Below are 12,048 nucleotides of genomic sequence, written 5' to 3'. Positions count from 1 at the left end.
TATATAGATATATATATATCTATATATAGATACACATATATATATATCTATATATATATCTATATATAGATCTATATATAGATATATATATATCTATATATAGATCTATATATAGATATATATGATAAAACAAGGAAAAAGGAAAGGAAGGAAAAGCAGAACCTTTACCTTTTCCCCATGGCAAAATAAAATGTTTAGGATGACATAAAAATTATACAAAATGATATACACAATTAAAATATAGTTTTGTCATACCACTCAAAATGTCTTTATAGTTTTAAACATTTAAAAAAGTACTGTTTCCCACCTACAACTTTGCATCACTTAAATGCTATTCGTTTTATTATTTATCATTTGTCAAATTTTAAGTCAATATTGTCCCCTGAGATGAGTTTATTTGATATCGTTTGAGACATGCGTTCCATTGGCAAATTATGTTCAACAAAAATGATGCGCACTCAATATGTTGACAATGCTTAAAATTGTTTGTGGCATTTCTAAAATGAGAATGCAGATTAAAGCACTGTGCCCTCTAGCAATTTATATGAGCCAGCAGTGTCCTCCTTTGTGGTGTTTAGGTGCTGAAGTGTCTAAAATGCTTTATGGGTTAACTGTTGTAGTCACTGGTGCATATATATTAGACAGGCAGCATTCATAGACTTAGGCATTTTACCTCAGTCATAGTCTGACCAGGGAGCAACACAAAACAACTGGGGATTCAGGAAATCAGAGGTAAGCTCAAACATGCAAAATGAGCACTAAAGCAAACTGCTGTGATTAAATTGTAACATAGGAGACTGCCTGTGAGTTTAAGGAGAAGAGTTCAGTTGATGTAACAGGCAGTTAAACCTCTAAGGACAGGATGAAAACAATCTGCTAGGAGCCAAGAGTTTCCACTTTAAGGTGAATTCAAACAGGCATCACATAGTGTGAGGAAGGACTACAACTTTCTGCATGCAAAAGGTAATACATCTTTTAACATACTGCAAATAATTGCATTTTTTTAATAGATGATATTCTTTAACATCTCCTAAAGCTGTGAGCATGTTCATTATTGAATATTTTTGTTTCAGTGTTAATTTAGAATTGTATATTTCATGGTTTTGGATAGAGTCCAAGATGTAGTTGTTTGTCTTGTAAAATGATATGTACAACTGTCATTCATTTGCTGTCTTGTACAGTATTTATGTGATATTTTGTAGCTGTGCATAACTTATGTATAACTTAAACAGTTTTCACATGTTAGCAAGGAGGCTTTGAGCTCAGCATCACTTACATCAGTGGAATTTAACACTGAAAAGGCGAGACAGTGTTTAACTAGATTTTCTGCCATGGCTTACTTTCTGAAACATTTGTTAGGAGTTTGTTTAAAACCTTCATCATAATAACCTATTATAGCATGTTAATATTCATATGTGTATTAATATCATTGTTACTGTCTATTTTGTATATGTTTTATTGTAAAAAAAAATATTCCATCTTATTTTTTTTTTAAATAGCTAACTAATATTGTAAGTCACTTTCTTTATTAAAATTTTAATTCAATTAAAACAATATGTTCAAAGAGATGATTAAACAAATTTTGTTTATGTAAGGGCATTCAAATTGCTTGAGGGCAGGGATTCTCATGCAGAGCTCTCAAGGTCTGAGAAGCATACAAAAGAAGCAGCTGTTTAAATGGCCTTTGATCTTTTATGCTAGTGCATAACATATTCATATGTAATCCCATCCAGATGACTTTTTATATGGAAGATTTGAACATTTTGTGAATAGATTGGAGAAAAGATCCTTGATTTGAACAACTCAATCTGTGTTTTCAGTGTTCCCATTTGACTAATTTCACTACCCACACATTGCATAAAATTGTAGAAGTCCAGAACAAAAAGGAGCTTTGTGTTGTTAGCCTTTTGGGATTATGGAAATATAAAAATGAGATGATGCTGCTGGCTCTCAGTAACTAGGCTAGAATATGATGTAAAACACTAAAACATCTGGTCCTCTGTATGGGGTATGATGTATAGCTATATTTCAGACATCCCATAATCCTGGTTGACTGCTACGTCAGAAGGCCTACATGCTATACCAATTTTAAATAGGATTTTCTACCTGTAACCTGATATGAGAGATGGAAAACTGTATATTACATAACTGGAAATATCCTGTCACTGTTTTGTGAACCTGCATAATATTATTATCATTCTCTTTAAGGTTGGCAATGGAAACACAAGCAATTTACAGAACCTTTATATCCTTGTTGGTGCTTTTCATCTTCACCTTTTCTAAGACACAAGCCTATGACTATTTTGACTTGGAGCCCTCTCATTTAATTGCCTTTGAGTGTCCCAAAGAATGTGTTTGCCCAACAAATTTCCCACGTGCTTTATATTGTGACAGTAAAGGCCTAAAAGAAGTGCCTCCCATCCCATCAAGAATTTGGTACCTATATTTACATAATAATGCTATTGAAACACTTAATGAGAAAGCATTTGTGAATGCTACTCAACTAAGATGGATTAATCTGAATAAAAATAAGCTAACCAACCAAAAGATAGAAAAGAATGTATTTAGGAATATGAAGAACCTGCTTTACTTATTTCTAGAGGACAATGAATTAGACGGAATACCAAACCCATTGCCAAGCACTTTGGAGCAACTTCGTTTGGCAAGGAATAAAATTTCAAAGATTCCTGAAGGTGTCTTTAAGAAGTTAGAAAACCTAACGCTATTGGACTTACACCATAACAAGCTCACAGATGGTTCTTTTCAAGCTGATGCTCTTACAGAACTCAAGAGCCTAATGCAGTTCAATGTGGCCAAAAACTCACTCAAGAAAATGCCAACAGGTCTTCCATCTAACACTATACAATTGTATTTAGACAACAATAACATTGCGGCTATACCTAACAACTACTTTAATAATATACCTAAAATAGCCTTTCTTAGATTAAACTACAACAAATTATCTGATTCAGGTGTACCAGCAAATGTATTTAATGTTACGTCTATGTTAGACTTGCAGTTGTCATACAATGAACTGTCTTCTCTACCAGTTGTTAATGGTCATCTGGAGCGTCTTCATCTTGATCACAACAAGATAAAAAGTAAGTCACATTTGTATAGTATGATGAAACTAGTTGAATTTAAACACTGAATATCTTGTATTACCAGTAGCAGCAAATCGTAGCTCTTGTCCATATGAATGTGCAAGTATCCCAATGCATGGTTTCAGATAGTTTCCATTAAATGTTTTATTTAACTGTCATTGTGGCATATTTCTGAAACCTTGGGCTCAAATACAGTTGTTAAAGTGTAAGTCCGGACAAACTTCTTTTTTTTCCCCCTTAGATTTGGATGGAGAAAGCAAAGGTTAGCATTTTCATCTGAGGCTTTGTTAGAGAGATTTACCTTCACTTCCTGTCCTACTGATAATGATTTAACTTGTCCTACTGATAATGAATTAACTATACAGTAAATGAGGGAAAATCTTCAACAGTAACAGAGACAGAAACAAAAATGCTTATTTTAGCAGAGTAAGGGAAGGCTAGAACCCCTTCAGCTTTTTATTGCTGTATGTGCCCATGTTGCAGATTTCCCCCTCAATTCCTGTCTGATGAAAACATTGTCACTGTAACAGTAAGTGAGTGATAATCTCTGTAATGGAGCCCCCAAAAAAGTAGTTTAAAGCTGACAGTAGTTCTAATCCTACCTCATTTTTACTTGAAATTTAAAATAAAAGAATTGACTGTGCTTACACTTTAACTTATGTCAACCATTAATATAATATTGCTTTGTTTTTTAAAGTGATAGTGACCTAGCGTAATTCCAGCTAAATTTGCCAATCTGTGGTCTGTTGGAGCCTCTGTTCTGTAATTCCAAAATAGGCAGCTTTCACTATAATGTTCTTCATCTCTGGGAATCAGGAAGACTAAAGACAGTTTCTAGATCCTGATTTAATGGTATTGCATTTTATAAATTCCTTTGCAAATAATTTTATGGTAGCCAGGGAAGATGATCTGATTGGTCCTAATGCTATAAAATGCTGTACTTCTGTTAAAATTGGGTATAAAGGGTGTATGTACCACAACACAATACCCATGTCAACTTATTCTAGTAAGAATGAGCCATAATAAATGTTTTTCCAATAACTTGGGCTTTGGCCCCCCTCCCAAGTTTCTCCCAAGTTTAATTAGTAAAAGAAAACTGCCATTTAGCCATACCTGTCTCTGAATCAGCCATTCTCTTAAGCTGTCCATCTCTGAATAACAGGCTTATTTTTATTGCTTGGTGTTAAAACAGACCACTCACTTCAAGTCTGCATGAATACATCTCTGTCATGTCACAATGTAGAAAAACATAATTAGAAAACTGCACCTTTATCAATACAATGCAGTTCTTGAGCTCTAGTCAAGTGACTGGCCAATTTCTCAAGCTCTGTCTAAAAGGAGCTTTGATAATGCTGCCTGGAAGCAAGAGTAAAACATTTGTAATTGTCACTTTCTAACAAGTTATAGAGTGATTCACAGCAAGGAGCTGTTTATATACAACTCCAAGAACAGGAAGATGACTGTACAGACTTGAAGATTTACATAGCTGCATAATTCCCAGGCCATAATTTTGGTCCATGTGGATGCTAAAACATAAATAAAGCCTGCACAAAGATGGTGCAGACCATCTTTAGTAGAGAGATAGAAACATTATTAGAGGGGGTTCTGTGATCTTTTTAAAAAGGTACAAATACCTGTAAGTGGTGCATTTACAACTTTCTAAGCATGTGAGCACGTAACATGAAAAAATACACATGAAGCTATGACGTCTTTAACCTTTATCAAATTCTATTTAATCTGATTTTTTCCCTGTGAACTATGGACTACAGGGTCTCAGGATAGGTGGACCTCTATGTAAATAAAAAGTACAAATGACCTAGTGAGCTCTAAGAGCCAGTTCCTTTTGGTTAGTCATTTCTAATACCATATTTTAATAATTAATAACGTAATCTAATGAATAATTACAATTCTTAAATCACTGAAGCTTGAAACATCTTTGTAAATATAAAAGTTGTCTTTCACACATGTCATGATTGATTTAAAGCTGAAATCCAGGTATAAATATTTATATATACTGATCAGCCATAACATAATGACCACTGAGAGGTAAAGGGAACAATGATTATCTCATTATGATGGCACCTGGAAGTGGGTGGGCTATACTAGACAGCAATTGAACATTTTGTCCCTAAAATTGATGTGTTGGAAACAGAAAAAATGGGCAGGTGGAAGGATCTGAGTGACTTTGACAAGGGCCAAATTGTGATGGCTAGGCAACTGGGTCAGAGCAACTCCAAAACTGCAGTTCTTGTGGTATGCATCCAGTCTGCAGTGGTCAGGACCTACCAAAATTGGTCAAAGGAAAGAAAACCAGAGAACCAGCGGTCAAGGTTCATTGATGCATGTGGGGAGCGAAGGATGGCACCTATAGTCTTGTCCCATAGAAGAGCTACTGTAGCTCAAATTGCGAAAAAAGTTAGTGCTGGTTTTGATAGCGAGGGGTCTTAACACACCATGCAGAGCAGTTTGTTTTGCGTATGGGGTTGCATAGCCGCAGATTGGTCAAGGTGCCAATGCTGATCCGTGTTCACAACAAAAAGCATGTACAATGGGCACGAGAGCATCAGAACTGGATCACGGAGCAATGGAAAAGTTTGCCTGGTCTGATAAATCATGTGTTCTTTTACATCATGTGGATGGCCGGGTGAATGTGTGTTCCTTACCTGGGCAATAGATGGCACCAGGATGTACTTTGGACAATGTTGTGCTGGGAACCCTGCAGTCCTGCCATTGATGTGGATGTTACTTTGACTTGTACCACCTACCTAAATATTGTTGTTGACCAAGTACACCCCTATATGGAAACGGTATTTCCTGATGGCAGTGGCCTCCTTCAGCAAGATAATGCACGCTGTCACACTGCAAAAATGTTTTAAATGGTTTGAGGAATACAACAATGGGTTTGAGGTGTTGACTTGGCCTCCAAACTCTCCAGGTCTCAACCCCATTAAGCATCTCTGGGATGTGCTGAACAGGTCAGATCCATGGAGGCCCCACCTCGCAACCCACAGCATATGCTACTGATGGCTTGGTGCCAGATTCCACAGCATACCTTCAGAGGTTTAGTGAAGTCCATGCCTTAACCTACCCAGGCTAATTTGGCGGCAAAAGGGGGACCTACTCAATATAAGGTGGGTGGTCATAATGTAATGGCTGATCGGTATATACAGGTGAAACTCGAATAATTAGAATATCGTGCAAAGTTCATTTATTTCACTAATGCAACTTAAAAGGTGAAACTAATATATGAGATAGACTCATTACATGCAAAGCAAGATAATTCAAGCCGTGATTTGTCATAATTGTGATGATTATGGCTTTCAGCTCATGAAAACCCCAAGAACCCCAAATCTACAACCTCAAAAAAGTAGATTATTACATGCAATCAATAAAACAAGGATTGTACATAGAACAATATCGGACCTCTGAAAAGTACAAGCATGCATATGTACTCAGTACTTGGTTTGGGCCCCTTTTGCAGCACTTACTGCAATTACTTTTGCACAATATTCTAATTATTCGAGTTTTACCTGTACTTACACTGGTCCAGCTTGGCCCACTGTACGTATACATGTTTTATACCCGGAAGAGCCACATGAATCCTGTAAATCCTGTAAATAGCCACAGCTATTACAGTACTTTACAGCAATCTTCTGGCTCCTGTACTGCCGCTGCGCCCTAAACACAGTGGGTCACTTGTTCAGCACACCAGCAATTCAGCAAACACCTTATATTTTTATCAGTTAATACTAAATGTTCTCTGATGTTCTCTGATTGGTTGAGGGGCAGTGCCTTTAAATCAGCACAGTGGCAATACAGGACCCAGTAGATCTCTGTAGAGCACTATGGCTACTACAGTGTTTTACAGGATCCTTCTAGCCCTTCCAGGTATAAACTATGTATTCTTACACTGAGTCAACCTGGACCAGTGTAACTATATATAAATAGTTATACCTGTAGTCCATCTTTAATTTATTTCCACATATGATTTTATTGCCATTTTTAGCTGGATATATTATTGTCTAGGTTAGACTTTTTAGTTACCTAACATTGCTTGAGCCCTTTCTTATCATTTTTTTCTACCTATAAGGGTGGGACCACATCTCTAGAATTTAGAGGTGCTGGGATTTCAGTTCCCTTCATTCCTTTCTGTATTCTCCAGGTCAGTGTGATAGCACTTTGCAATGAACAGGGACAAGATTTGGCAATGACAAAGCAGCTATGGGAGTGACCTCCCTCTTCTTCAGCAGAGATAACACTCAGCCCTTTTTGCCCAGCAGAGAGGGCTGCTGGGCAAAAAGGCAATGTCACAAACGACTACTGTATTTTGAATGCTGCCGTGAGGAGGAGAGGGTGGCAATGCTACAGATATTTTAACAGCCGCACCACAGTGCTGTTACCCTTTTGCAGGGGCTTAATCTAACGCCATTGCAATTCCATCGAGGTTGATTTACTAAAAGCAAATAGGCTGTTTACTTTGTAAGCACATTTTTCTTTGCAAGGGAGTTTTCCCTTAGCTTAAAAGAGAACTATGGCCCAAACTTTTCTTGCCATAGTTCTATTTAGGGTCACATGAGGACATAGACTAATGTCCTCCTGTGACCCAAAACTCAGCATATAATTGGTTATATAATATAATGGGTATGCTGACAGCGCAGAGCCATGCTGCAGCCAAGACAAATCCCAACAATATTATCGGGATCCACCCCGCTGCCTTTTTGACAGCTGGCTCTGCATCTCTAGAGGCATAGCTAGCTGTGCCCGCACCCGCCCCGTCCATTCCTCCAGTCAGCACTGGAGAAACGGAGAGGGGAGGGGAGAATCCCTGCGGATAGTAGTAACTGGCAGTCACCACTCTCTGCAGGGAGAACATTGGGAATTGAGTGGTCAGCGGTATGTGATGACTCAGTTCCCGATCAATAGAGCCGATGAGTGACAGCTGCAGTGTTATACATCGGCTCTAATTATGGGGATTAGTGTATTCTCCTTTAATTAATGAGGTGAAGTTCTGCTGACTTCCACCATCCAATCATGTGCAATCAAAATAACTGTATTTTTTTCCATGCATGTGATTGGAGATTCTTTGAAAAGGGACTTTTCACCAAATTTCCAGGGGAAAATTCCCTTGCAAATTGAACAGTCTATTTCCCGTTAGTAAATCCACTCCCTTGAATCTTCTTTTGAACAGTTGAGTGCCAAATTTGGTTTAGGTGTACACTGTACACTGTCATTTAAAGTGACCCTGACGCTATACAAAATGTTCTCAGTGAGGACATACGATAAAAGTAAAGTGTATATACTCACCTTTTCTGCCAACTGTGTTGTTGACCATGGTTTGTGAGGAATGGTGCTCTGAAGTCTGAGGGAAACCAACACACTGCAGCTCTTGGTTCCTCCTGCTGACCTTCAAGTCATTGCTGTCACCTAAATGATGTGGAGGCAACAGAAGCAACAGAAACCAGGGAGAGGTGTGGGGGACCCAGGAGATTGACAATCTCCGAAGTGTTGTTTTTCATTTCCTCAAGAAAGGACTGGCATTTAGCAGCGTGGCATGTGGGAAAGGTGAATATGTACACTATTCTTTTACAGATATGCTGGTATTCACTGAGCACATTTTGTATAGTTAGTATACAAAGTAACAGTTTTTCTGGTGTCAAACTAGGTATGTAATAGCAATAGACCTAATGGACATTTGGCCATCAGGTATCTGCAAACTATAAAAAAAAAGGTTGATATCTAATTCTTTCAAAACTTGCACAGATGTAAACTTTTATAAAATATGATAATGCTCTTTGGTGTACTTAGTATGCGACCACTTGCACCTATGTCATCTCTAAACCAAACCTTCTCCCTTGAGATCTATTGTCTAGGGATGTTTGCTATACTTGTAGGTTGTAAATACACATCATTCATGTTATTGGCAGGATCAGGCAATGCAAATGCATTCTGGTAGTTTAATGCTGTAGGTACACAAATGAGGTGGCTTGAATGTACATCATTTTGTGGACATACAGTACATGCAATTTTTTTCAGTATCTGTTCAAAACAAGCTGTAGGTTATAATATGTTGCACTTTTTCAGCAGGATGAAAAGTATTCTTTTGTTATAATTTTCACTTTAACAAAACCACCTGCAAACATTTCCTTGGGGAAAAGATATCAGCAGTAGCCTACCAGTGTTAACCTTTGCTGGATATAAGCAAAGAAAAATGACATTTTATTATCCCTTGGACTTCTGGATCTTTTCATGTCTGACAGGATTGAATGACAGATGTGCACTTTGATATTTTTAGTCTGCGGGCTATTTGTCATACTTTCTAGAAAAACACCACCTGCTCATAGAATTGAAAGACTAGGGGAGAAAAGTCCTCAGATCAGTGAGCTTATATGGACAGCAGGCAGACAATTTAAGTTGTTTAGTTTAAATGATGACACTCGTAAACCTAGTCGAGGCATGTATTTTTAGAAGACAGGTATGCTAGCTGCATGGCCTAGTACCAAAATATTAGAGATATCAGTGAACCTGTCAGTAGCCATTTCTTCAGCTCTGCTCCTGCTGGAGCTGAAGAATAGATTGCTCTATTGCTCACAGCAGCAGAGCCCACCATAGACCCCGCACAGCCCACCAAAGGCTCTGCAGAGCCCACCTGAGATCCTGCACAGCCCACCTAGGACCCCGAACAGCCCACCTGAGACCCCACACAGCCCACTTGAGATCCTACAGAGACCCTGCACAGCCCACCTGGCACCCTGCAGAGCCCACATGAGACCCGGCACATACCGAAGACACCACACAGCCTACCTGACACCCTGCAGAGCCCACTTGAGACCCTGCACATACCAGAGACCCCACACAGCCCACATGGCACCCTGCAGAGCCCACTTGAGACCCCGCACAGCCCACCTGAGATCCCACACAGCACACCTGAGAGTAACCCTGCAGACCACACCATAGACTCTCGATGGTGGGCTCTACAGGGTCTCGGGTGGGCTGGCCAGGATCCCTTTCCCTACACAAACAAAAAAGAGTTATCCTCTAGAGATCCGATTATAGCAACATTCACCCCTTCAAGAGTTAAATGTCCGTCCTCACGATCTGTAATCAAAACCATAGAAATGCAAAAATTGCTTTGTCTTGCTATGTGGAAGATAGCAAGTCACAGAGGTTACTTAGATCGGGACAGAAAGATCTAAAAATCGGGACAGACAAAATATTGTAAAAAATTTGAAAAAAGTTTAAATTGCATATAGATTACAAAACACCATCACTACACCGCCTACAAAACTTTCTGAAAACCATGAATGACATTGTCTGCAGACCTCATTCATACATGCAAATTGGATGGATGCCACACATATTTTTACATCATTGGTTGTTAATGAAAAAAGTGGATAATGATATAGATATATTATATATGTGGATTCACAAAATCTTCGGGATGAAAACATAAAAAAAGAGACAAAACGGTTCTTGCTGTTGCAATCACTATAATTAGTTGCTGCTCAATTCATCACTTTGTATAGGGAAGTTCCTCTTTTTTAGTTATCGGCAATGCCGTGATTGCAGATCACCATGAATCACAGACTGATGGATAGGTTGATTACCCAGTTGTGACTAGTTCCACACTTTCAAAATGAAACAAAAGAAAAGAAAGCAAACCGATCTTGAAAGACAAAAATTCTTCAGCTTATATTATTTAGGAAAAATACGTGAAAATAGCAAAATGTCTCCTTCAATTGGAAATAGTTGGCAACATGTGGCTAGTGAAACAATACTGATAACACTTGCCGTGTCCTTGGTCTTATCTCATCCTGGCAATAAAGAGCTGAGGCTTTTGTATCAATAAAAGTTCAACAAGAGCTGGATTTGGAAATAAATAGTGTACTCCACTCAAGGCATTCAGTCCTGTGAACTTTTACAATGTTTCAAAGACAGCATCACATAAGAAAAGATGTATCACAGAGTAACTTCTTTGGATACTGGTGGTTGCCTGATTTCCAGCATTTAGGCAGTCTTACTCACATTAACTGTGTTCATTTTCTTATTCATTGCTGCCATCCCAAGGAGTAAATTCTCCGTCCATAAAGGTATAGACCTCAAAGATTGCCTTGAAGATTTTGCCACCACTCAGTTAGATATATTGGTCTCTTTACATTTGTAAATCATTATTCCATGATCTTAGAATATGCATCCATGAATAATGATCGTGTGGCTATCCAAACAGAAGGCGTATTACGTCGACACGTTTCGCCCCTCCCACACTGGGGCTTCATCAGGATGTTGATTTGCATGTATGGATGAGGTCTGCAGACAATGTCATTCATGGTTTTTAAAAAGTTTTGTAGGCGGTGCAGTGATGGTGTTTTGTAATCTATATGAAAAATAAACTTTTTTCTAATTTTTTTCAATATTTTGTCTGTCCCGATCTCTAAGTAACCTCTGTGACTTGCTATCTTCCACATAACAAGACAAAACATTTTTTGCATCCCTTTCCCTGCACACCTCTTACCTGTCAGCGCCGATCCGCAAGCTGCTGGGCCCCGACCTCCTCCACCATCGCCGCTAGGACACGGCCTCCTCAGCCACCTCCGTCGCCATGCCCTGGCTTCCTCCACCGTCGCAAGGCCCCGGCATCCTCCTCCACCAGCGCCATTGCTGCCGTCGGGCCTCTTCCTCCTTCACCGCCACTGGGCCTGGTGTTCTATCATTCCATCGGACCTGTAACTTTATCGTACTGACAGGGGGCAGGTGCAGGGATCGGCAGTACACATAAACAAACTGAGGGACCAGGTCTGTTAATCTTACCGACCAACGCAGCGTCCGTAAATCTGACGGACCAACGCAGTTTAACTCAGCAGCTCCAGGTCCATAACGCGTATGGACTAATTATTAAATTATAATGATACAAGAAAATATGATTCAACATAAATACATTTTTTGTCTT

General features: G+C 38.9%; 1 protein-coding gene across 2 annotated transcripts in view; it reads left to right on the top strand.

Annotated features, from left to right (window-relative positions):
• The first annotated feature begins 688 nt into the window (after positions 1-688).
• The window catches only part of KERA (keratocan), a 17,958-nt gene continuing 6,598 nt past the window's right edge, over positions 689-12,048 (top strand). Inside the window, exons 1-2 of one of the 2 annotated variants that reach the window (XM_018556724.1) lie at positions 689-732; positions 2,209-3,101. In XM_018556724.1, the coding sequence (XP_018412226.1) occupies positions 2,216-3,101 (886 nt within the window). In that variant the 5' untranslated portion in view covers positions 689-732; positions 2,209-2,215. Of the gene's footprint in view, positions 733-819; positions 964-2,208; positions 3,102-12,048 lie in introns of those variants that run through there. The other variant, XM_018556725.1, reaches the window with a different exon arrangement.

This window comes from Nanorana parkeri, unplaced genomic scaffold (genome assembly GCF_000935625.1).
Source record: "Nanorana parkeri isolate BGI_ZX_2015 unplaced genomic scaffold, ASM93562v1 scaffold250, whole genome shotgun sequence".
In the NCBI taxonomy this organism is placed as follows: Eukaryota; Metazoa; Chordata; class Amphibia; order Anura; family Dicroglossidae; genus Nanorana; species Nanorana parkeri.
The sequence above is the reverse complement of the archived record's forward strand: the minus strand, read 5'-3'. Positions and strand labels throughout refer to the sequence as shown.